Source organism: Pteropus medius, unplaced genomic scaffold (assembly GCF_902729225.1).
Source record: "Pteropus medius unplaced genomic scaffold, Ma_sr-lr_union100, whole genome shotgun sequence".
NCBI classification, from domain to species: Eukaryota; Metazoa; Chordata; class Mammalia; order Chiroptera; family Pteropodidae; genus Pteropus; species Pteropus medius.
In genome coordinates this window covers 522759-550725 of record NW_024351073.1, presented here as the reverse complement: position 1 = coordinate 550725, position 27967 = coordinate 522759, and the positions used below count along the sequence as shown (strand labels likewise).

The 27967-nt window shown below is 35.1% G+C and overlaps 1 protein-coding gene across 13 annotated transcripts in view; it reads left to right on the top strand.

Moving 5' to 3' along the window:
* The window catches only part of FBXO4 (F-box protein 4), a 394712-nt gene that overhangs the window by 89823 nt on the left and 276922 nt on the right, over window positions 1-27967 (top strand). Inside the window, exon 7 of one of the 13 annotated variants that reach the window (XM_039842580.1) lies at window positions 13529-13561. The exons of the other annotated variants lie outside the window; for them this stretch is intronic. Within the exon in view, the coding sequence (XP_039698514.1) occupies window positions 13529-13546 (18 nt within the window). The 3' untranslated portion in view covers window positions 13547-13561. Of the gene's footprint in view, window positions 1-13528; window positions 13562-27967 lie in introns of those variants that run through there. 13 annotated transcript variants of the gene reach the window in all.

Here is a 27967-nt window from a genome sequence, read left to right as displayed (position 1 = left end):
AGAAAGAAACCATAGAGTCCAGTGAACTTCTCTCATTTAAGTCATGTGGTTCTTAATGAGGTCGATTTGTGAAAAAACATAAATCTAAGTAAGTTATACACAAACACTCTTTCAGCATAAAATTATTTTATTAATCAACTTTCCATCGGAGTTATAACAAGCCTTTCTTTATCTTTATAATTTACTTGCCTTTTAAAACACAATTATTTATAATTCAAGCAGAGTTTTATTATGGCTCATGAAAGCTTTTGCACAGAATTTAGGATATTCATTATTCCTTATTACCATTGCTATGGAGGTCAAATTATTCATTTTAGAATCATCATGTAGCTTTAGGATATTTTGCAACATGTTTGTGTTAGGGAAATTTGATATGTTTTATGAAAACCGTAGGTACTAAGGCCTAATCCCTTTTGAATTTTTACATCTATTAGCATCTCTACTGAGTCTATTCAGTATTTTACATAAAATGAATGGAGGAATATTTAAAATATATTCTTGGGAGGTTTTTGAATTTATTATGAGTTTCTGAAGTTCAAAATAATAGGAAAAAATTCTTTGTGATGTAGACTTTATTTGGCAGATTGATTAAACTTCCTTAATTCCAGATAAGGAAATGAAAAGGGACACACATTTAGACACATTTCTGGTAAAATTATTGTATTTCTAAATTTAAAAAGAAAATTTCACAACCTTCTATTTAGACAAAAAATTTACAAAAGTGAAAAGTCAAGATAGCTAACAGCTAGTAAACAGTGAAATAATGTCTGCACAACAGGAAGTGATTGGGATGAGCAATCCTGAAGTTACTCAAAATATCCATCCCCTTTCGTGATGAAAGAAGGATATGATTGTACAAGCAAAGAATCAGGGGAAATATTACTGATTTTCCCCTACTCTAACAAAGAAAATAAAATAATCACAACAGGGCTCTGACTGAATAACATACTAAGCACAACAGAGATATCTAATGGAGAGCAATGCATATGAATAGTTAACCCTGAAAAGACAGTGTTAGAATGACTGAGAGTTTCCTTTTTAAATGCTAAAGAAAAATTCTTGAAGTAGAAGCAATATCGTATTTGGGGAAATGAAATAACTAACTGGATCACAACATCCTAAACTGACAATATATTCTGTGGTTTAGGAAGTGACTGTGAGGGTGGGAGGTAAGTAGTAGTAGAGAGAAATAAACCATTCTCATAGGGCTCATTTGGGGGTAGAGAAGCAGTGAAGGAATAGAATACTTTGCTGAGAGGAAAATAGAGGGTGTCTTGGCAACATTTTCCTTTAGTGTGAGAGGAGTTTACTTCAGCAGTTTTTGTAGTGCGGTTCTGCTGACAACAAATTTTTTCAGCTTTTGCTTACCTGAAAATGTCTTTATTTCGCCTTTATTTTTGAATGAAAGCTTCAATTGATAGAGCATCATAATTTTCCCTAGTACATTCAAGATGTCATTCCATTGTTTTCTGGCCTTCATTGTTTATAATGAAAAGTTCATTTATATTCTTATAATTGTTTTCCTAAGTATAATGGGTCTTTTACTTTTCCCTTTGGCTTTTTAAAATATTTTCCCTCTTAATCTTTGGCTTTCAATGATTTGACTGTGATATATTTAAGGGTGTAGGCAATGTTCATACATGTCTCACTGGGTGCATGAGAGCAATCATTTTTTGGGTGCAATGTTTTATAGATGACCAGAGATATTTCCTCTATCAAACAATTACCAAAAAAGATAAGCTACCATCTCATCTCCTTCTTCAAGCAGGAATTTTTTTTTTTTTTTTACCACCTTTTACTGAGGTATGGCCCTTCATGTTTCCAGCTTTATAATGAAAACTCAGTTCCAACTATACCACAAATATGGGCCTTTTTTCTTTTCTTTTCTTTTTTAAATTAAATTTATTGGGATGATATTGGTTAATAATACTATATGTGTTTCAAGTGTACAATTCAATACTACATCATCTATATATAGCATTGTGTGTTCACCACCCAAAGTCAAATCTTCTGTCACCATGTATTTGACCCTCTTTACCCTTAACTCCCTCATTCCTCATTCCCTCTGGTAAACACAAAACTGTTGTCTGTGTCTATGAGTTTTTATTTATTTGTCTTGTTCATTTCTTGCTTTCACTTTTATTTCCCACATATAAGTGAAATCATATGGTTCTCAATTTGTTTCTGTCTGACTTATTTTGCTTAGCATGATTCTTTTTTTCTGATACTATGGAACCAATAAAGCCCAGGGCTCCAGGTTCCTTTTATCAGAAAATATCCTCAAGGGATCAATCTAACTATTATGCATCCCTTTTGTTTTCAGTCTCTGAGGAATTTTTTACATTTTTAAAGCTCAAATTTGCAATAAAAATATTTGTGATATTTTATCCAGCATTTCTAGGTTTTTTTTGTTGTTGTTACTGGGAAATTTTTCAGAAAACCTAATTTGCCGATTTTCTCTCCTCTTGGTGCCTGTGTGGTTCTCACTCATCACTTAAGTTATAGATCAAAATTTACCTACTTAGTGAGGCCTTTTTAAATCACTCTAGCTAAAATAGCCAACCCCCTCTATTGCACACACTTCATTTTTTATCATTTGATGAAATTAATTGTTTAGATATTGATGTGTTTATTAAATTAAATGTAATGTAATATATATATGAATATAAAATAAAATAAAAATTTATTAAGTTTATTAATTTATTTATTATCTTGGCCATATTTGTCACTCTCATAGCACTAGGACTTTGACTTATTCACAGCAATATCTTTAGGATTTATAAAAGTGCCTCACACATGTTGGTATTGATTTAATACTTGTTTAATAAATGAATTACAAGCAAATAAACACATAGATGGTAATTTATCAAAGGGGTTTATTTGAATCCTTGAATAAGACAGATCGTTAACTATTCGACAAACATTAGGTTAATGTTAAGTTAGAATTAAAGCCAAAATACTAGGAATTTAAAAATAAATGTCAATCAACATTAAGAAGCCAAGCTTAAAAATAAATGTCAATCAACATTAAGAAGCCAAGCTTAAAATCATGTGGAATTAGTACTGTGCAAACAAAATACCAATCAGAGTCAAAGTTATGGTGGATCAGAAAATGACAGCTTTGCAAGAGGAAGTCAATCTGTAAAGAAGTGAATTGAACAAAAGTGAAGAGAGAAACCACAATGAGATGCCACATGGAGAGAGATTGGGAGAATAAGAGAAACACCAGATGACTTTCCTTTTTCTATTGGACTTGGAATTATTTCTTACATGTGAGTTTTGTGAGTTTTCCTAATGTGTTTTCAATAAAGGTAGTTTGAGAGTTGTTGCTTCTTTCAACAAAATATCCTCTATTTGATAAAAATTGAGAAAGTTACATAGCTTGCGAAATTTGGCAATAATTGTGGAAATGGCTTCAAGTGTCTTTTTGTTCTCAGGGCTGAATACATGACTTGCATTGCATGTTCAAATGTCACTTATAGTAAAACTAGTCAACAAGATGGGCCTGCCTTAGCAAGGAGATAGATGTGTTTGTTTCTCTGTGCTTACATTTTCTAATCAAGCTCATAAGCTCAGTTTATACTCTGGCAATAATGTTAGAAGTGGAAATGAGGTAAATGGGCTAAAATTTTAATATATTTCAATGATATTTTAATAGCACTTCTGCTGTTCAGGTCTGCTGTTCAGGTGGGGCCAAATCATTCAGTGCTTTGTAGGACATGGTGAAAAATGGGTTTTATCTACTTGAAATGGGACAGGTCAATTTTATCTGTCAACTTGGCTAGGCTAAGGGATGTCCAGATAGTTGGCAAAACTTTATTTCTGGATGAAGATTAAAGATGATTCCAGAAGAGACTAGGATTCGAATCAGCAGATTGAGTAAGGGAGATCGCTCTCAGCAATGCAGGTGGACATCATCTAAACCACCAAGGTACTGAACAGAACAAAAAGGGCAAATTTTCTGTCTGCTTCAGGAGGATCATCATCCTCTCTTGCCCTCAGACATTGGTACTCCTGGTTCTTGGGCCTTTGGCCTGGGGCCAGGATTTACATCATTGGCCTCCTGGTTCTGAGGCCTTTGTACTTGGACTGGGATTTAATACCATGTGCTTTCCTAGATCTCCAGCTTGCAGCTGGCAGATCATGGGACATCTCAGCCTCCTTAATTGTGTAAACCTACTCCTCATAGTAAATCTCTTTCTACATATCTAAATATATCCTATTGGTTCTGTTTCTCTAGAGAAGCCTGACTAATATAGTTACTATCACTATACTTTTATTTATATTTTATTATAGGGGAAATAACTCCTCAGCTATGATGGCAATTATCAAAATATCCTTACTCATTAATGAGAATTGATATTTTGGCTCATATAAACATGAGAAGCAGGTTCTGCTGAATTGCATGTTCAATCTCTTAGAAGCAGAAAATGGGGAAAATGTCCAGATCACCAGTTAGTTCTAGGGAACACTGAGAAGTAATCATATAACCCCTTCCTTTGAGGTTGATAATAACTTAAAACAGTCTTAGAGTGACACTCTTGCTATATTTCTACAATTTCTGGAGCAGACGTTATAACCCACCCCCTACAATCAGGAAATCCTCCAAATACTGTGTATAAAAGCCATTTCTTTTTAATCATATAATTTCTAAACAAAAGCAAAATAATATTAATGAATAATGATGAGAAAACTTTATTTCTTATAAAATTCTGTCACATAATTGCTCTTTTGATCCTTATACAGGCCCAGGAATCCTAAGGCTGAGAAGTTAAATGATTTGCCTAAGAGTTATTGAGAGCTGAAGTTGTTGGCAGTGGAGACAGGGGAAGGGTGGGTTAACCATTTGTCCATGGAAAAAGAAAAGGGAGACTTGGAAATTAACCATTTGTCCATGGGAAAGAAAAGGGAATTTAAATCAGGATGATGTTTGGCAACACTGGCTACTAACTCTCCTAAGATGAACTTTTTTTAAAAGGAGGAATGAATTTTTGTATTTAAATAGGGAGTCTGTTATGTACCTGACATTGTCCTAGGTATTTTATATGTTACTCTATTTCCTTCCATAGTAAACCTTTCCTGTGATTAAAGCTACTTGATACAATTTCAATAATAGTTCTTCACTTAAAGAGTTATGAACTGAACACTTGGTTCTATAGAGGTTTGGGGTAAGTAGAAAATTAGTTATTTGTTTGCATGCGCACAAACAAATATTAAGTATACACGTAAAAGTAGCCTAATGAAGTGATTGTGAACACAGATTCTGAGTCAGGTAGACCTGATTCAAGTCGCAGCTCAGCTATTTACCAGTTGTTGGTCCTAACCAGCTGTGTGACCTTGGACAAACTCTGAGTCTCAGTTTCTTTATCTACAAAATTGTACTAAGTATAATACTTATAAGACTATAGTGAGAATTAAATGAGATATTTATAAAGAATTTAGCATATCTTCTAACACATAGTAGTCTTAATAAATATTAGCAATGATAACATATATATGATATATGGTTTCAAAAATAGATTTGAGGCAGCTATAAATACTTATTAAATGGTGGTTTATTTATACAACCTAATAAGCATGTGAAGAAATTGAGGGGATGGAGAATAAGAAGATAATGAATAAAAAGATGTCAAAAATAAGATTAGTACACAATTGTGAAAAAATGTCCTGTGTATTGCTCTGTAAGACAGATATTACTTTAAGCTTCCTAGCAATTAATGCACAGAAGAAAACAAAGTTAATTAAATTTTGTAATGCCCATGAAAATAAAACAATGCTTAAGAAGAAGACTAGGTTTCTCTAGACTGACCAATTCAAAGGCTTTCTTTATTCTTTGGACACTGTGATGTAATAAACATCTTTAATACATTCCCAATGAATACAAAAATAAATTCTATATTTTTTATATGTTGATGTAGGCAACGGCATAAAACCAAAATGTAATTTAGTGTGGCAATTTCATGAACGAAGGGAACATATGACATATGCATAATTTTCTTATGGCCTGACTGAATCCAATCTTTGCTCCCAATTTAGGGTACCTAGAGATATAAATAAACTCAACTCAATAAATCTTCCATAAATATTATTTATTAGAATCAAATTTTTGAAAGTATATTGCCCAGAACAGAATGAAAGTTATACTTTCTGAGAAGTATCTGGGAGTTAGATTTTTTTGGCCCAATTATGAAAGATTCATAAACTTTAATTGTCAAATGACCTCAAAGTTGGGTTGCCATTTACTTATGTGGTGTTTAGTCACATGACAATCAAACCACTCAATTAGAGAGATAATTATCATTTTTTTCACTCACATGTTCCAAAGTCATAGCAGTCTTTATTAAAACAACAACTGTGATAAAAATGTAAGTTCCATGAGGGAAATAATTATCTTATTTAGGGCTTCATTCCTAACCCTATAACATTCCCTGACACATGGCAGTGATAAAAGATGATTTTTATTTTTAAATAATGAAGGAACTAATATGGTACAACTGGTTCAAAGGAGAATATGAAGAAAAGAGAAATATATAGGCATCAAGACCCAAAAAGAATTCACAAATACATGCAAAACTAAGGACACTGGTCAATATCTACAGAAAAATAATTGTATTCTACCAGAGACAGTTTGCATTTCTATGAACAAAAAATCAGTTGCATTGCTGTCAATTTTCTCCAGCTTAGTTTAAAATAGCTCAAAGACAGAAAGAGGCTGAGATAACTCTGAAGTATGTGTTAGACAGGAAAGCCAGTAATCTTTCTGATCTATTTCACAATTTTTACCTACAGCAGGCACTCCAAAATATTTTTAATGAGCTAATCATACATACTAATTCAATAATACATTTAAATTGGATATATCACATAAGAAAATATTTAAAGAAATACAAATACAAAGATATAATTTTTACCTTTCCTCACTATTCTTAGCAATGTGAATATAAATTCTTTAATTTGACTTTAAATAGATAAGCTCAGGTTCTTTTGTTTTCTGTGCCTATAGCTATTTCTTTGGGCCACTAGGGTCATTTATTTTTTTTTTTCTGCTATTGTTGCTTTCCTCAGAGGAGTATATTACTTATTATACACTTTCTGTAACTGCTGACAGTATTTAACTCTCTTGCTAACTACTCAATTTCTGCTTACCTATTTTCTCGACGGGGAAAAAAAAAATGTCAGAAGTATGGGTGGCCTGGGAACTTACAATTGGTGTCTGAAGTGAGGGACTGAGCCCTTAACCTGTGGAGTCTGATGCTAAGTCTGGGTAGTTAGCGTAGAATCGAATGGTCATTGGATATCCATTTGGTGTCCAAAGAATTGTGGAATTGATTGCTGGTGTTGGAAAACTACCCTAGATAAGTGATGAGCAGAGAGGGATGTGGAGAAGCCAAAGGAGTTAGAAGAAACTCAAGAGATTACTGTGTGGTGGAAACTGAGAGAATTTTCTAAGAAGGAAGAAATGGTCACCAGAGTCAATGCTGCAAAAAGTCAAGTAAGGAAACGCCTAAAAAGCATGAATTATATTTAGTACCCTCATTTGAAGGCAATTCTAGGGAAGAGTTAGGCAACAATGGCTAAGTGTGAGGTAGAGTACATAAAAAGAGGCTTGAGGAGACCAGATGTAATGAATTTCAAAGTGACCTCAAAATGAGGACGTGAAATGAGCACAGTGCATATAAATCCTTGACTCTTCATGTGCCAAGCAGCAATTCCAAGTTGTTTACATACTTTGTCATCCCAGGAAAGCTCAGTATTTTATTATTGCATTGTAGATGATGGTGACAAAATGACACAGATAGCACAAGACAGAGAAAATGGGATATGAACCTAGGTCTATAGGACCACAAATCTGCTGTTTTTAACCACAACGGTTTCTCTGTCTTAGACAGTTCTCTAATTTAGAACCTCTTATTTCCCAAGATACCAAATAAGTCAGATAATTTTGTAGGGGTCTCTTGGGTCACATCACAATAATCCAATCTATTCAGACCTAAAGGGTGACACCTTTACATACTTGTGACCAATCTTTTTCTTTTCTTCTAATCACTTCTTATAATGCTATTTTTATAGTTAGCTCTAAGAAGAAAATTAACACTAAGTTTTAAAATATCATAAACTTTTAATAGACCTCTAGAAACAGTTTTTTTTTTAAAATAAATGTTCTGTCCCTGAGATCACAAATGAGAGGTTAAATACAGCAATGCATGAAACACAAAAGTTTGAGGCAGACATAATTTGATGGAGAAAACCTTTTATAGGCATTGAAAATCTAGTGCCTTATGTCTGTACACAAGTTTACTATTAGAAAATAGGAAAACACCAAAATAATTTATTTCCACAATTCTCTTATTTATCTGAATTCACCTTCACATATCAGAGCAGGCAATTAATGCAGAGATCACAGAAATCGCCTGTTAGATGGCAGCTCTCCTATTCTTTAAGCTAATTAATTGCTCATGAAAGGGGGAAAGAGGGAAAATTTGATTAACATCTATTCTTCACAAATGTCAAGTTAGAACAGCTACTTTATATCCAAGTCATCCATTCACAGAGCCACTTGAGATGGAGAGGACATTTTTATACTTTATTTTTTCTTGCTAATTAATATGAATTGGCGACATTGAGTTTTAATCAGCTCAAAGTATGCATATTTTTCTTAAGCAAAGAAATCTTGTTTTACTATTTCAAACCACGATTTGTTTTTATCCATTAACGTTTACTACTTGGAAAGAAAAAGAAAACTTTAAAATCCAATTGAGAAAATGTCTCCTAAAGCTAAAGCACAACTCTGACAGAAAACCAGTAATTGTTTCAACTCATTGTTAAAGCAAAGTCAGTGTCTTCCAGTGGGAATGCAAAGGCAGCATATCCTAGGGCTAAGCCTTTTTTTTTTTTTTTTTTTCAGATGAACCAACATAGTTTATGGCAGTTTTTGAGACTGGTAAAATTTATTTATATAATTTTGAGTAGAAGAGAATTCACAATTTTTTTAGTGCATTGCTTTCCAAAATAAAGCATACAAACGGAGGAGTTGGTGTGTGTGTCAATAGAGAATATACGAATTATTGTTGAGAAATTTTTAACTGTTTATTTTCATTTTGTAGATGATCTCTAATGTAACATAAGTATATATGGGATTATGCGAGGGCCTTCTATATAGCTTTCTAATTTCACTGATCATATTTGCCTTTATGTTTCTGATAGTACTCCCACCAAAGAAATCTCAAATGATATTATTATGGTGCACTCCATGAATGAATGTGACACAAATTGATTAAAGTAGTAAGAGCATTGAATCTTCATAAGGCATGCAAAACAGATGTACCAAACTCAAAAGAACCTACACCATTTTATTCTGAACCATTACCTAGTGAGGGACAGAGCATTAAAGAGTTATCAGTGAGGATTTATACAATCGCCACTAGAGGATTGTTTGCTAGCTGGGTTTTAGTTAAGAATGAGAGCTGATTATGTTGAACTAGCAAAAGAGCCTGGACGTTATTAATGACATTTTGTAGAACATACTTAAACAATAACAACAATGACATGCTTTGAATTTGTATTGTTGAGGTTAAAAAAAAGGAATACAGGAGCTAATTGGCAATTTAGCTTCAGGAAAAACAAATCTGTCACATTACATTAATGTCGTAAATTTTATTTTTGCTTTGGTTAATCTAATTAACAAGTTTGTTCTGCTTTTGCAATTTTATTGGAGATAATCACATAAGGAATCTACAAGTACCTTTACATCTGAGCATGTTTCATTAATATTAAAATAAAAGAGATTTTGGTCAGCAACAGGAGTCAGTAAGAAATGGTTTTCCTTTAAAAAGCATCTGTGACTGGGAGGGGATTGTCTGCCAAATAATCCATTTGTTCCCTTTCTTAGCTAGGGTTTCCTACAGGCAGAGCCAAGGATGGGTTCTCGTACAATGATTTTTTGAGGAAGATTTTTTGATTTCAGGAAAAGACGGGGAGTGAGAGAAGGATAGAGCAGGGGGAGAAACTAAGCAAGGATGTGGTCGCAGCTGGAGACTAGTTGGAACCAGTTTGGTTCCACTGGAAGTTATATAGCTTGAATTTCACCACAATTTGTCCAGTGTCAGCATGGTTGCTGCCCCCTAGAGTTATAGTGGTTCCTGACAGAAGAAGGGTAATAGCTGTGAGCCCCTAACAGATGCTAAGGCATGAGAACTGGGTGATGGGTGTTCTAGCCCAGTAAGGTGGATCTGGGCAGAGCAACCGTAAGGCCTGTTATAGTACCTGCCTTGCAGTGCTCAAATTAAGCTAACTCCATTTAGACACAGCTTTTCCAGGTTTCTGTATGGTCAGTTTTCTAGGAAAACTTACAAGAAGAAGGTTATGTAGATAAGCTACAGCTTCCACTGGTGCCGTTGGTCCTGGGATACCACTATCTGCTTCATTTACCACCTATTCGAGACTCCCTTCTCCCTTGGCTAGAACCTCTGCAGGACTAGTTGACTTGCCCTGTCAACTAGTCACCATACTTTTGTCAGCCCGTAGTTATTGAACTTGCTTGTTATAGTAAAGTTTGTCATGGAAATACAAAGAGACAGCCCAGCAAATTATCCTGCTTGCATTAACTAGCAGTATCTTATTTCCTCATGATGAGCAGGGTCAATTATCCCTGTCGTTATGGTTAATGTTCTTTGTCTGATGGTCTACTGGCTTGGGGATCCCAAAGTGACCAGGAGTTAGTCATAGCTTTAAGTTTATTGGGACTTTTCCTATATCTCCCAATGGAAGCATCCACTCTCTAGGAATCAAGACCTACACAGCATAGAATTACAGGAGTAAGGAAACACAAAGTCCCCGAATGGGGACCCATAAATATTATTGGGCATATCTCGAGCAACTATAACTGTGTTTAACAAATAGGAAGTGCTCAATACATACCTTTGGATCCTGGAGTTTGCCTTTTAATAAATGCTGAACTATGAATCCCATTGATGGTCTTTTAAAAGATGAGTTATAAACATGTGTGAATGCATATGTATGTATTAGTATCTCAGGTTTTTGCTTAAAAACACAGTTGTAATCTAATACGGAACAACATTTTACGCAGTATTAAAATTAAAGTTTATACTCATCTTTCTTTCTTAGTGATATATGAAATAATGGTACATTTTAAATCAATGGCATCTTAGAATATATACAGCAGTGCTTTCTACCTACTTTGTGCTGGGAATCACAGGATATACTTCACAGGCTCTGTTCTCAGAAAAGTAACTTCAACTTCAACTAATTTAAATACTATCTGGCAGGAGTCATTGAGTTTTCTTAATGAGCTCCAAAATAGGAAATGGACAATAGTAATGTTTCATGTGCTAAACATCAGGGACGTTTTCAGCCCATCTTCAGTTACTAAAAGTTTTCACTTTTCCCCCCGTTTTCTTAACAATTTGTCTCTGTAACCAATAATGCCTTGAAATGGCAATACCATAGACTGGTTTTATGATAGTATCATAGTAGTTTCATATAATTAAATGACACTGTCTGAGATTTTAAAAGCCAAATGGAGGATGAGGGAAAGAAAGAACACTCTGTGCAGATATTGCTATGGTAACATGAACCAATTTGGTCAGAAGCACATTTAGCCTGATATTGGGTAATACCCCTTCAGAGAAGCCTGGATTCTGGCTAGAAGGAATGCTGACCAAGAGGGTTAAGAATGTTTAGCCTGGATAGACAAGTTTACTTGTCAAATGTGAAGATAATGAAAGGAAAAGCATGTTTGTGCATGTGTGTACATGTGCATGTGTGATGGGGAGAGAGTGGGCATGTGTATGACTATATTTGAGCATCTCATCCCCAGACTTTAATTAGCTTTTGGAACACCGTAGATCCTAAGATGTTCTGAAATCCTGGTTATCTTTTACTGTTCACCAGTTTAAACAGAATATCTGGTAATGGTTATGAGCCCAGCTAATTTTTTGGAACAGAGAAATCCTAAATGATTTTATTTTCTTACTTTTGCTGAACGTTTTACTCTGTAACGTCATCATACTCTTTTTGTTGTTATTCTTGTGTTCCCCCCACCTCCTTGGGGGATTCACACTGTGAGAATGCTTAATACCTAAAGCTAGCCACTGATAAGATGCTTCTGGCATATCAACAAATAAACTCCTTTGAACCAAGCTAACATGGAATTTTCTACTGTTCACAACATTATAACTGAGAATACATTCCTTCATTTATGTTAGGTGAATGCAGTGCTAGTCTGAAAACACAAGTCCTGGCTACTGAGGGGTTGTCCTACATTTGTTAAAATAATTGCCAATTTAATGGATTTGGATAAGCAATTGATTTTTAGGGTGTATTCCCACCCTGTCAAAATTTAGGAAGTTTAACTTTTTTCTTAGCTTTTAAGACAGAATTCTCCTGATGAAATTACTTCTTTGAGATCAAAACAAAACTAAACAAGTAGATATCACAGGGAAGAAAGAATATTTGGGATTCCAGAACTCTACTGCTGTGGAAAAGAAACACCGTGATTCCAAGTCAGCAATGCTAGCCCTGGAGTCTGAAATGGTTCCTGAACCCACATCAGATACTCTCCAAAACAAACAAACAAACATGTAAATTGAAAATCTCAAGCCCAAATTCTCAAGGTCCAATTTGTCATTTCTTTAAGGCAAAGAAGAACATTTGAATGAAAAATAGTGTTGTAAGAGGCTCAATTGTTTTTAATTTTTTTCTGAATTAGTAAACCATCTATAAGGAGGCAATGGAGCACATGGGAATACGCATTGACTGAAGACCTATGATCTGGCCATTAAATTTTACCTCTTACCACCTTGAATGGTCATAGTTCTCCTCTGGGCCTGTTTCCTTATCTATACTTAGATCTTAATGAAGAATATTAAGCCATTAAAGTTTGGAGCAAATAATCTCTAAGATTATTTTTAGCTCAAATACTCTTTGGTTTTATAAAAAGGATGATAGTTGAAATTAAAGAAAAATTATTTGAAAAGATTTGTGCAGGGAAAATGATAAACTTGATAAGATCAATAGGAAAGAAAAACTAGCATTTATTGAGTGCCAGCTGTGTGCTAAACATTGTGCTAGACATGTATCATCTTATTTAAGATTTAAAACAGGCAGTATTATTATCCTTCATTGACAAATGAAGAAAATAGGTATAAATTAGGCAATTTATACAGTTAGTAAATGGTAGAGCCAGAATTCAAACCCAGGTAAAGTTCACCAAAGCCACTGTTCCTTTTAGGAAGCAAGAGTGAAGGAAGGTAAAAAGAGTATATACCTGATAGAGAATAACTATGCTATTTTGGGGGAAATTTTCCTGAGTGAATTTATAATATAGAAGTTTCAGTGTTGTGTTGCTAGCTTCTGAAACTCTGCAATACGCACATTTTGTATGGGCAATAGAACCTATGTGATAGCCATGCTGTTTATTTTCAGTTGGTAGACTTCACAAAGCAAAAATGCAATCACCCTTTATTCATTCCACTCATGGAGCTCTCTTTCTTGTTATTTTATACTTTAGGGAGAAGGAAGAATGTAAATATTCCTAATGAGAAAAAGAAGCAAGACCAAAGCTTCAGCTCTGAGCCCATTACATTGCAATACCGTCTCTTTCCCAAAACACCTTAAAGGCTCAGAAATTCTACATTCTGCCTCATCTTCTATATATTTTACAGGATCTGCCAATAGTAAGCATTCAACAAATGGAATCTCTTTCTACCAATAAACTAGTTTCATATTTAAGCAAAATGAAAAGTGAAAATGAAAAATGGGGAATGATAAATGGCCCATACACTTTTCAAGATAAAATAATTCAGTAGCTGCACAAAGAACTTAAAATTAAAAATTATGAATTTTATAAAGATAAACAAAAACAAACTATGTATGTTTGCATTTTATGTAGAGCATACTTCTGATATGAAGGCACATGTGCCAATTTTAGCATCTGGAATTTTCAGGCAGGCTCTAGCCTATTTGAAATTCCCCAGCAGTGTTAATCAACACTGAGCATCCCTGTAAATTGCCAGGATTGTATTCCCCATTTAAAGTCAAGAATAGCTCCCTGAGTTATTTTCTTGGCTCACATTTTGAAAAGAGACCAGAGCAGCTGCACAGGAGTGTTGGGTGTCTACATGGTTCATCCCTTGAGTGATATTTCTTCCATTTACTGTTGTTGGTTCCTATTTTTAAATCATTGTCGTATTTTTTTTTTTTCTTGGCTCTTCTCATTGTCTGCACTTTCCTGGCTCTTCTACACAAATGGTTTTATGTCCTTTTGCTCTTGGACTTCGCATTAGTTGAACTAATTTGCATGTTTTAGTCAAAGGTGAGTACAGTTCTTTAAAGCAAATAGCATATGTAGATCCTAATTGTACTCTATGTTTGCAAACAATGTGAAATATTCCATATGTTTAGCTCTTGAGTGTTACAGTCCAAGTTTTCTTTTTAATTTGTGTTTTAGCAACAACACTGCATTCTTGAAGGGATTTGTTTTAATTTTTTTCCTTTACCTCTTTCATTAGAATAATTTATGTCTATAGGGAATACGTTCTTTAGTTTCAGTACTGTTTTGCATTTTCAGAATTATCATATATTAAATACATAGAGACCTTTTTCCTTTCAGCTATTTAAATTGTAGGTTAGATTTAGATAGTTTCCTCAGGCTGGAGTTAACTGGGAGAAAGTTAAACATGCAAGGGCTTAGAAACTAATCAGATGAGGCATACACTTACTAGCCTCCTTAACCCCACCCACATTCATGATCCCCTGCTTTCATCAGGACCTAGGATTCTTTCTATACCCAGGGAAGTTACAACTATCACCAAACTATTTCTACCAAATCCAAATTTCTATTGACCATGGCCCTTCAATAACAGCTACAATCCCCTCAAAAGACCAAAGACTACATAGATGGCGATGTCAGTAGATATGTAAATAAAGAACTACTAAGTTCTGTTTTTGAAAGATTAATTTTGAAGGTTTATTTTTTAAACCAGGGGCGACTATAAACCATATTAGATGTGTTTGATTAAACTCAGTTGCAGAAAAAATGAACCATGTTTGGCAATTAAGGTTCACATGTTTTATGTATTAAAGACAAAGAAACAGACCTTTCTTGGCGTCATATTAGAATGTAATCTCTATAGGCTGCAAATTCTTTTGGGAAAGGAACTACTTCTCACTCATCTGTGTTCTTCCATCACTTAGTGCATTTCCTGGTATATAATAAATGTTCAGGTAGTGTTTGATGAATAAATGAGTAGAACAAAAGAGAATCAAGGTCTATCCTGAACTGTTTCCTTTTTTGCAGAAGAAAAGGGAACCAAACATTTACAGATGGCCCTTTAAAATCAGAAAAACTGTATGCACAGAGTTGATGCAATCAACTGATTTTCATTCTGAAATCAGCAGACCCACATACAGAACCTTGATTGTGTTTTAAAGCCTAAATTATACCTTATCCTTTTAAATGGTGAAAAACCACTGTAAGTATAACTTACCATTTTGGCTATTTATCCAAGCCAGCAAAGGTAATCTAAATTTCATTTTAGTTTAAGGAGAATCTAATATGGACCAAACTGACAAGGTTTTAATTTCATGCTTACGTTTTATCAAAACAGAAAACTATAATCACATTAGCAGTTAGACTTGTTGATATGCAGTTTAAAAGATATTATGGAATTTGTCCAAGAATCACAGAAATTGCTGAAATATACTTTCAACCAGTTAAATCTATAAATGCTATCATCTTTCGTATAATGCCTGAGAAGACCTGCACATCATTAAAATTCAGGTATCACTAAGTTGTTTTGTGTGCTATGAACACAGTCAAACAGATTCTCCTTAGAGTATATGCTGCAAGAAAAACCTTCTCCTGATTGAGCATCTTTTCCATCCCATGCCTGCTTTCCTCTAAGGTAGCTAATACTCCTAAAGTTACAAACTCAGACCTGGACATTATTAACTCCCCAAAAGCTGAAGCCCTCTTGGTGCTTCTCCATTATTATAGTGTCATCATCATTGTCATTGTCTAATATAACTAGAATACATTAAGCACTGCTCTGATATAGGGATAATTAAAGAGAAACAGAAAACAGTCTGAAATTTCTCCTCCATTTGAGGAAAAATCCAGTTTAATTTTTTAAAATACTAAAAAAATTATTCCGAAAGGAAAAAGTAAGAGACATAAATATTTAGATGAATGTATTAGTTTCCTATTGCCACTGTAACACAGTACCACAAACTTAGTGGCTTACCACCACACAGGTTTCTTATCTTACAGTTCTGTAGATAGAAGTCTGAAATGGGTCTTATTGGCTAAAGTAAAGGTGTTGGCAGGGCTGTGTTACACTCCGGAGGCTCTGGGGAAGAATTAGTTTCGTTCCCTTTTTCATCTTCTAGAGGCTGCCCGCATCCTTTGGCTCCTAGGCCCTTTCCATCTTCAGAGCCAGCAATGGCAAGTCAAGTCCTCACAATGAATTACAGGCATACCTCATTTTACTGCACTTTGCTTTATGCTTTATTGTACTTTGCCAATATTGCTTTTTTTTTTTTTTTCCAAATTGGAAGTTTGTGGCAACCCTTCATTGAGCAAATCTATCCACAGCATTTGCTCACTTTGTGTGTCTGTTACATTTTGGCAATTCTCACAATATTTCAAACTTTTTCATTATTATTATATTTATTATGGTGATCAGTGATCTTTGATGTTGCCATCGTAATTGTTTTGGGGCACTATGAACCTTGCCTATGTAAGATGGCAAACTTAATTGATAAATGTTGTGTGTATTCTGACTGCTCCACCAACCAGCCATTCCTCTGTCTCCCTCTTTTTGGGCTTCCCTATTTTCTGAGACACAATAATATTGAAATTAGGCCACTTAATAATCTACAATGGTCTCTTAAGTGTTCCAGTGAAAGAAAGAGTCATATGTGTCCCACTTTAAATCAAAAGCTAAAAATGATGAAGCTTAATGAGTCAAGCATGTCAAAAGCCCTGATAGGCTAGTCCTCTTGAACCAAACAGTTAGCCAAGTTGTGAATGCAGAGGAAAAGTTCTTGAAGGCATTTGAAAGTGCTACTCCAGTGAACACATGAATAATAAGAAAGTAAAACAACCTAATTGCTGATGTGGAGGTTTCAGTGGTCTGGATAGAAGATCAAAGTAGTCACAGCATTCCCTTAAGCCAAAGCCTAATCCAGAGCAAGGCCCTAACTCTTTTCAATTCTATGAAGGCTGGCAGAGGTGAGGAAGCTGCAGAAGAGAAGTTTAAAGTGAGCAGAAGTTGATTTACGAAGTTTAAGGAAAGGAGTCATCTCCATAACATAAAAGTGCAAGATGAAGCAGCAAGTGCTGATGTAAAAGCTACAGCAAGTTATCCATAAGAACTAGCTAAGATTATTAATGAAGGTGGCTACACTAAACAACAGTTTTTAATGTAGGCGAAACAGCCTTCTATTGGAAGAAGATGCCATCTAGGACTTTCATAGCTAGAGAAGTCAATGTCTGGCTCTAAAGCTTCAAAGAACAGGCTGACGCTCTTGTTTGTGGCTAACAAAGCTGGTCATGTTAAGTTGAAGCCAGTGCTCATTTACCATTCTGAAAATCCTATATCCCTTAAGAATTATGCCAAATCTACTCATCTGTGTTCTACAAATGGAACAACAAAGCCTGAATGACAGCACATCTATTTACAACATGGTTTACTGGATATTTTAAGCCCACTTTTAAGAACTATTGCTCAGAAAAAAAGATTTTTTTCAAAATATTACTGCTCATTGACAATGCACCTGGTTACCCAAGAGCTCTGAATGAGATGTACAATGAGATTCATGTTATTTTCATGCCTTCTAACAAGACATACATTCTGCAGCCCATGGTCCAAGAAGTAATTTGACTTTCAAGTCTTATTTAAGAAATTCACTTTGTAAAGCTCTAACTTCCATAGATGATGTTTTCTCTGATAAATCTGGGCAAAGTAAATTGAAAACCTTCTGGAAAGGATTCATCATTCTAGATGCCATTAGGAATATTCCTGATTCATGGTAAGAGGTCAAAATATCAACACTAATCAGAGTTTAGAAGAAGTTGATTCCAACCCTCATGGATAACTTCAAGTGCTTCAAGACTTCAGTGGAAGAAATAACTGCAGGTGTGGTAGAAGTAATAAGAGAACTAGAATTAGAAGTAGAGCCTGAAGATGTGACTAAATTGCTACAATCTCATGAGGAAACTTTAATGGATGAGGACTTGCTTCTTATGGATGAGCAAAGAAAGTGGTTTCTTGAGATGGAATCTACTTCTGGTGAAGGTACTGTGAAGATTGTTGAAATGACAACAAAGGATCTATAATATTACATAAACATAGTTGATAAAGCAGTGTCAGGGTTTGAGAGGACTGACTCCAATTTTGAAAGAAATTCTGCAGGTAAAATGCTATCAAATAGCATTGCATGCTACAGAGAAGTCATTTGTGAAAGGAAGAGTCAATTTATGTGGCAAATTGTTATCTTATTTGAAAGAATTGCCACAGCCACCTCAGGCTTCAGCAACCTCCACCCTGATCAGTCAGCAGCCATCAACACAGAGATAAAACTCTCCACCAGCAAAAAGATTACGACTCACTAAAGGCTCAGATGATGGTTAGCATTTTTTAACAACAAAGTATTTTAATTAAGGTATGTACATTGTTTTTTTAGACATAATGCTATCGTACAGTTAATAGACTACAGTATAATGTACACATAACTTTTACATATAGTGGGAACCAAAAATTGTGGGACTCATTTTATTGCAATATTTGCTTTATTGTAGTGGTCTAGAACTGAACCCATAACATCTCCGAAGTATGCCTGTCCTTGGACACTTACTCTTCTGCCTCCCTCTTCTACCTTAAAGGATCCTTCTGGTTTACCTTGAGCCCACCTGAATAATCTAGGATAATATCCCTTTCTTGATGTCAGTTGATTAGCAACCTTAGGAATTAAGGTTGCTACCTTAATCTGCAACCTTAATTCCCCTGCTATGTAAAGTAACATAGTCACAGATTCTGTGGATTAGGTTGTGGGCATCTTTGGGGTGGGGGGGGCACTATTCTGATTACCATGATAAATAAATTAGCAGTTGCTACCCATATCGGCAGAGATGAGTTATACTCCAATCTTTCAGATTTTCATGTTAAACTCTAATACCTCAGATATTTATGGAGGCAATGTAAATGACCTCATTAACTTCATTTGGAGGACTTGTACAAAAGGTCTTTCAGCAAACGTTTCCCACAGAAATTTGTGATAGTAGGCAGGGGTGGACATAGCGCTTTGACATCAGTTTATATCTGCTGATCTGCTTATACCTCCTAGTGAATTTAGTGTCTTGCTTTAACACTGTTTTTTTTTTTTCTGTTTTAAAAATGAAGGACATGTTAAGAAAACAACTTTATTTCCGGGAGGCAGGTCTCTCCTTTGCATAGACATTGGGAGAGAGCAAAAATAGACAAGAGGACATAGCAGACATTCTTACTAATTATCTGATGACAAATTAATTATGTTATTTATGGCTACAGATCTCTTCTCAACTTCCTTAGAAATGCTTGGTGTGAAAACAGTGACCATCCGAGAAACATCTGAGTCTGAACTCTAGTAACAATTCCAGAGACTAATGAAAGGAAAAGAATGAAAAACAGACATGTTTTGTTTCTCTTGGGACTGACCAAATTGGGAATGGATTCCCTGGTCTCACATACACACCCTTCTGAGAGCAGTAAATTATAATATGTGAAGTCTCCACCCTTCCCCATGCCTGCCTAGAGCAGGGGATGGACAGACTCACTTCCGAACATCCTTTATCAATCAGAAAGCCTTAGAGGCGGAATTTGAATTGCTCTATAATTTTGAAATTTACATTTCACACCTAGGTCAAATGAGTCCTTTAGGTTGAAAGGAGACCACGTACAATGAGATATTTCAAATGTAGAATAACGAAGTTTTAAGATATCCACTAAATGCAATAGTGTAATATGCTTCTTAATTGTGTCCAGGACAGACTTTTTATGATTATGCAATTGTTTTCCAATTTTCAGCCTTCTGAAATAAACAGCTGGACAGGATTATAATTCCCTGTGATAGGGATTGGATCCCTTATTGCTATTGATTGATAATGTGCTTCAGGTTCCAGGGTCAATAACCTTTATCCTTATGTAAAGATGACTGAGGAGAAATGTTACTTGAGAACTCTCAAACTTTAGAATGTTTCACAGTCACCAGTCTCTTTGATACTTGTTGTAACTGTTGATTCTCCAGCCCCATCACCAGTGATGCTGATTATTAAGATCTGGATGCATTCAGGGAATTGACATTTTTAACAGGCTTCCCGAGAAACCTCTGGTTATGCAGTTTTCTAACCATACTCAGAGAAATACGGCCCTAGTCCCCTGAACCATTCTGGATGAGTGCTATGTGCATCCATTTTGTTCAGCCATCTTCATTAAAGAACACACTCTCACATCATACCCTGGGCCAATTAATCTGATTTCTCTACTCATGAGTGTTCTAATCAGTCACTCTTCAAAGTGGCGAGAGATTTCTCAGAAACCACTTTGGTTTTTGGAGAAGTGAAGTGACTGCATCAACAATGATTTTGTTTTTATAATGTGGGCAGAGGACAAAATTAACCTTTTGTGTTCTGGTTTGAGGCAATCATTTAGTCCAAAAAGGAAAGCCATTAAAATACTCACTGTATCATTTTATTTGCTTACCAACCAAATTTAGTTTTTGAGATTTTGATGAGTCTGGCCAATTCCAATGTCCAAGTTAGGGGGAAGTGTTGCCGGAGAGGAAAGGAAAGGAGTGAGAGCGAGTGAAGAAGTTATTCAAGATATTTTATTTTGAGGCTACCTGCATTATTCCTGATATCAACTCAAACGTCCCATGGACAGATAGTTCCCAACATTTTGGGAAGGGTCATGGACTCCCTTGGGAATCTGATTAAAGATCTAAAACCCTTCATCAGAAAAAAATGTATGTAGACACATACAAAAACATTTTCAAATAACTTCAGGTATGTCATAGATGCCTCTCCCCAGAGTTCATCCAGATTTATAACTTGTGTTCTGTGTTTTCCCTGTGCCTCTCCCTTTAGGGGAGTCTTTGCTGCTACCACAGACACTCTTGCATTGTCTTCATGAGTTAAACATGTAGATTTTGGGCCTCCACCCCCAGAGATTGATTCAACAGGTCTGGAGTCCAGCCCAGGAAACTGAGTTATTTTAAAAACCTCAGGTGATGCAGATGCAGATAATAAATGATCACCTTTTGATAAATAGGAAACTGAGAAGTGGCTCAGAAAGAGGTGGATCACCTGGTACAAAAATATAGTAAAAGCAATCAGAACACTTCCCTGTACCAGATAGAAAACTAGGTAAAAAGAGTGGGGCTGGCTTTTCCCATAACAGACCCTACCTGCCTGCCTTTCTATTCAGCTCAGTTATCCTAGGACATTGTTTTATTTTTCCCCAGTGAAAATTGCCCAGAATGCCCATTTTATCTTCATATTTTCTGCATAAAAGATTGAGAAAGGGGGTGGATAGGCAGAATTATTTTCTTGTCACCCTAAACTCTCACAAGGGGAAACACTGGGCTCATCCTTTCTCCTTAAAGTGACTTCCTTCTCCTTGTGTTCATATATCTGTACCACTTACAACTCAAAAGAGGTAAGGGCTAGGTGTATTGAGTAGAAAGGCTACAGAGCTTTTTCCTCACCAACCTCTAGATATTTCCAGACAGTAACTTGGCTGGATATTATAAAACACTGCAGAAGACCTTCTATAAGTTGACAGGTGCCACTAGTGAGCAATTCTCTACATTTGTTGAGAATTATACTTGTACCAGTGGATAAGAATACCATAGAAGGAAACAAAGGAATTTTAGACTCTGTCCTGCCTCAGAGAGCAGGCTCATCATTTGCCTCACTGATGTATCAAAACACTGGTCAAAATAAAATACAAGTCCATCCATCCCACTCTGATCAAACAGGACATGTAACCAAAAAGTCTAAATTCTACAAAATATCAAATTTTATATTTTCCTTTTGGAGAACAAATGCATGCTGTTTCTATGGCATTGACCTCAGCTAACTTTTACAACCCTGGCTTGTCAAAATTCTTTCATCCCTTACTAGGAATGAAGATTGCTTTCAGATTGTATGAGAAGAAATGGGAGACAAGGTTGGCACTTGTGCTCTCATGCAAGAGGACATTTTAGTGGCTCTCATCAAGGCAAAAATAAAAAACAATGAAATTTGATGAGTCTTTTATTGTTGACTCAGTGAAATGGTTCCCTTGGCAACTGACATGGGAGGTGACAGCTGGAAGAGCTGAGAGCTCCCTATCCAACCTCATCCACAGTTGATTCAAAGGCTTTCAGACAAACAATGTTGATGGCACAGTAACAGTGTTGAATGTGATGGTGGGGAGAAGTAGGTGTGGCAGGTTGGGGAAGCAAGACAACTGCTTAACTGTCATCCAGGTTTAAGTGAAACAAAACACACTGGAGGTACTGTTTCATTAACATTCAAATCCATTAGATTCAATCAAATCTAATTATGGTATGTTGTTGTTTGTCTCCTAAATGATTCCTTAAAGTGAAAAGAACAGAACTTTCTCAATTAAAAAATAACTAACAAATATTTTATTAAACACTTAATGAGACTTGCACTCATAGTATAGTAGGCTGTGGAGTTTTAAAGAACAAAAAAGATAGTTTGGGGAATGGGAAAACTTGGATAGTATGAGCTTCCAATGGGAGTGGTATGTGAGATGGTGTGGCACTCTCAACCTGGCATTGGAAAACTTGAATTCACTGCTGGCCTCTCATTAAGATGTTTTTGAAAAGAATAAAAAAAAAAAAAAGGTGTAGATGTTCTGATATGTGTTAATGTTTAGATGCCTTCATTCCCTCTGTGTCCATGGTAGATCTGGGAATTTGAACATGAACTATTTCAAAAGTTTTCCAAAAAATTAGCATATAAATCTTGGTAAAGTTGTCAGTTCTACAAATTCTCATCCTGCCTTGTTCCTTGACTGGAAGCATTGGCTGCACCCAATTTGATTCTTGAAAATGTCTACCAATAATGCCATCTGTTGGGTTTTTGTTGTAGAAATATAAAATGCATTGAATTTAGTGAGTTAAGGTATGAGTTATCTATATGTAAAAACAAAATCCATTAAAGTGTGTATAATTTTTGATAGAATTTAATGTTATATTTGTAGTCATTACAACCTAGAGACATAAACTGAAATATGGTTCGTGTACAGCAATGTTCGCCGCAATAGTGTGATTTATTATAGAGTAAAATTGGACATGACATACATGTCCAACTACACAAAATTGGATAAATAAATTATGACCCCATCCATTATAGTTATTGAAAATCATGTTTTTAAATAGCAAAGAATACAAAAACATACTCAATATTATATATACTGTAGAGTAAAAAAAAAGATTGTAAAATAGTATAAAATAGAATATAAATAATATACTTACTTATACAAAACTGGAAGGACATGCCATTTAAAATGTTATTTAATTGACATACTTGTGGAGGGAGGGATTTATAAGCAGAAGTGCAATCAACTGGTGAGCAGTTTCATGGAATATTTCTAGGAATAGCTAACACAGTAGAAATCAAGGTGGAGGAAAGTCTCCCACATTTGTTATGCAAAATGTACTATGTACTTGTACTATGGTTGTTAGGAAGATAACATAGGTGAATTAAAGTACATTAAGTGCTTAGAACAGATCTGACGTATAGTAAGTACGAGAGTTTTTCATAATTATAAAGAAGAAGAATATTTAAAGGCCTTTTTCCAAGTATGTGGAAGACTCCTGAGGGATACTCCAAAATAGCTGGGAAGGATTACTGGTCATATATCTGTAAATAAAGGCAATAAGCCAGATGAGTTTTGAGTTATGAATATTCATTAATTTAATACATATATGTGAATACCTCCTAAATCAATAAACTCAGGAAGAGAGGGACTGTGTTTGGTTACTGTTAGTCCACTGACAAAGCAGATACTAAATGGTAACTGACTGAATGAATGGATATGCCAAGTACAGCACTGAGTGCCAAGAATACAGCGGGATAAGACATCATGTCCCATAGGCAAGCAGAGCCCAGAGGTATTCAGGTTAAAATGATGAACTTGATCCACGTGGAACATTTTTAAATACAGTTTTAATATTTTTCTCAATGTGACCAAAATAAAATTTTGCTATAATTATCTGAAAAACTGATGCGGAATAGCTATTTCTCCCAAAATCTCATATAAATCAAATGAGAATGAAATTAGGAAAAGCAACAGAAAATTTGTCATTTTAAGTAACTGCACTAAAATGAATGCATTTCCTTTGAAAACTCTCAGATCATAAATCCTTAACCATTAAAATAGGTTTTACTAAATACAGGCAAGTCACTTCACTCTTATAGCTCCTTTGAAGATAGAAATACACTGTAGCTCACCCAGTCATGGTATTTTATTAAAGGAGTCAACAGGATTTCTTTCTTTCTGTATCTTATAGCAGAAACAAGATTCTTATCTAAGCAATCATGATTAAGAATATTACTTTGAAAAAGTCTAATAGCCACTTCTGATCTTCCTCAGACAGAAAGAGTAGAAAGCATTACCTACTGTGTACTATCCCTTGGGCTTTTGGCTGAACTCATGGTATTTTGGCAGTCTTTCTGTGATCTCTTCACCTCTGTAAATATTTAATGTTGCCAGTTTCCTGTAATGTAAATGCATTATTAGAACAATATGGCAGCTCTGTGTACAAAAAATTTGTCAGGCCATGTAGATGGGAGCAGAATTCTTTGACCAAGAGAGATGAATTCCCCAATAGAGTTTTAATGATAATAGAAGCGGATGGAGTCTCAACTTCCATATCAACTAATGATATATTTCCTTCCAGACTTACTATGAAACAGAGCTGGATTTTGAGGTCCACGAGGGGCATGCCCAGTGCCAATATCTAATGGAGAGTGTGATTCAAACCAACTTTACTGTCTATTTTTTAATGGGGATGTAATCTTATTAAGAGTATATGTTGCTATACTGTAGCAATGAAGTAGCTTACCATGGCACTGCTCAGAATTCAGAGAAGTCATCAAATGGTTCCAGAGTAAAATATCATAGCAAACAATAGAAACGATAGTAATCTGTCAAACATTTAACATAGTTGCCTAACCAAAGTCTTGATACATTAGTTCCTTTCCTTATTTACCTGTATTCTTTGTCAAACTTACAAAGCGTATTTATTTCCAAGCTTTAAAAAAAAAAAAAACCAAACACTTCTATTCTCTTTCGTACCTGAGAAGTGAAAGGGTGGTAAAGTGAGCACATTTATGATTAATGCCTGATGATTATTTTGGCAGAGCTTACTAGGTAGTGGGACAAGTAGATAATGTCATAAGTGTTAGAGTTGAGTATGACGTTCAATGGGAACACAAAAGAGGAAATGGCCATGAACCTTTAAGATTAGATTGCTATTTTAACTACATTATTTTATGGAGGACTAAGCCTTTAATACTCATGATCTCTTACAGATATTCAATTAGTCAAAAAATAAAAATAAAAATACACTGATTTTCTCTGCTTCTCTCATTCCTTTCCCCAGATAAATACGCTATTTTTTGTTGATTTCCTTTAATTCTCCTAAGAGTTATGTAAATAGACCTTTTACTAAATTATCCTCAATTAACCTGTTTGAGTGTGCAGTTTCCTATAAGGACTTTGGTACATCCATCATTTTTTATTCATTTTGTTCAAATTTATTTCAGAAATTTTGAGGGAGAGAACTATAATGATAATCATACATGTCACATATCTTACAGTTCTATGGGCTGACATTGGTTAACATTCACCATTGATAAGATATGAAAAGTAAAGTGGAGAACAGAGAAAATACCTGATTTTTAATTCAAGTTTTTATTAAACACCAGTACTTTATAAATAAGCACAGCATAACCACACGTGACTTCCATATTTTCCACAAAAGTGAGAGGGATCACATATTTACCTTGCTTTTTCTTTTGTTTCCCATTAGTGAATCACTTTTACTTCCATATCTCTTTAGCCAAGCCCCATGATTTAGATGAAGGCCTGGTGTTTGTTGAATCTGAACATAGCATATTATGGCACAAAAGAAGAGTGCAGGTTAAGTCAAAGATACCTACAGTTCTGAGAGGAAGAATAAAATCATGAGAAATGGGAAAGGACAAAAGCAGTGCCATGCACCTCTTGCTTGTCCATTTAGGAGGTGTGTTGTCCTTCTGGAATGAATATTCATTCCAAAAGACTTGCCAAGATTTAAACATTTGATGATTGCTATCCACCTCCACTGATTCACATGGTGATTAATAATATAAGGAGAGAAGGAAATAAGGAAGTCCCTTCTGGCATTGAGAAATCTTGGGCAGGAAGGCGAGGGACTCTGAGGCACTTAAGCGTTGTTTCCTATTGAAGAATGAGTCATTATAATCCTCAGGATTATACTGTGTGCCAGGATCTAGATCAGTTATTTTAAATATATTACCTTATTAATCACTACAACAATTTCACTTAAAAAAACAGAACTCTACCCCCTTTCTACATGAGGAAACTGAAGCAGTGTTTAAGCATGTTATATGAAGTTAAAGTGAGAATTCAGAGGACCCAAGATCTAAACTCCATCCACCTTAGTCCCAAACCTGTGCTCCAGTATGCTATACTGCTCCCAGCCATAAGATAAAGTTCATTAGAATTTATGGAAATTATAACTATGACTCTTTTAGTGAAAGCAATATAGTTGATTTATATTTGAACTATTATACATATATGACTCGATGTCTAGTTATTAGAAAGAATATTGGCTAAAATATTGTGGCTAAATTTGTTCCACACTCTGAGATTATTCAAACAATCTCCCCCAGTACACCACACACCGCCCCCTAAAATGGGCAACCACGAAATTAATCTAACAGTTATTTTTATTTTAAGATTTTAATTACTAAAAGTGTAATGTTTCCTTAATTCCATGAACAACAGCTCCATTCTTTTACTCAAAAGAAGAATGGATCATCACAGTGCCTTTTTTCCTGTTTATAAACTACAGAAATTCACCCTGCCCAGGATTCTGATTAGTGTTTACTGAATACAGCTTTTAGACTGAGCTGCCATCATTAAAGTTAAAAGTCACTGGAATTGTCTGTTTTTTTTATGTTTTGATAGGCCCGTGAACACAATCTGAAAACAGGAAGATGGACTCTTACCCCTGTACATTATATTGTCAAGTCAGGGGACAACCCTATTAATTATAATTAGGAAAATGTTTATCTAGTTCAATAAGGATTTATAGCATGGTCTTTGTTTATCTTAGGAAGATGTTTGTGGATGTGTGTTTTCGATCCATTTGGATTATCAGGAAGAATAAGGAGACATACTTGCAACTCACAGATGTTAGAATGCCATATCCCATTCTGTAACTTGTCCCCCAACTCTCCAGTCTTTCTGGCGTTGCTCTGAGCTGAATAACTCAGAATTTGGGATATAATGGATTATGGGATCCACAGATTTCCTGAGAGTAGTTTCTAGACCCAGACCAACCTATGTAAATAGGGAATGGAGTGCCCCAAGAGAGGTGGAGATCTCCTTTGGGAGGAAGAATTCTGACAGAGGAGGAAGAATCTAAATATAGTGGGGCAACTAAGAATTGGAGTATAACCATGAGAGAACTTTCTGCAAAGGGTTTAACACTATTATAACTTGGGCATCAGTTAACATGACAGACATTTTCTAAAACATAAAAAAGAAACATAAGATACGAGAGGAAACATGAAAAGATGAATATGTTAAAGTATTAACATGTTTGGAAGTGATAGATCCTGAGAAATACACATGTTACAGGACAGGACATAAGAAACAAATAT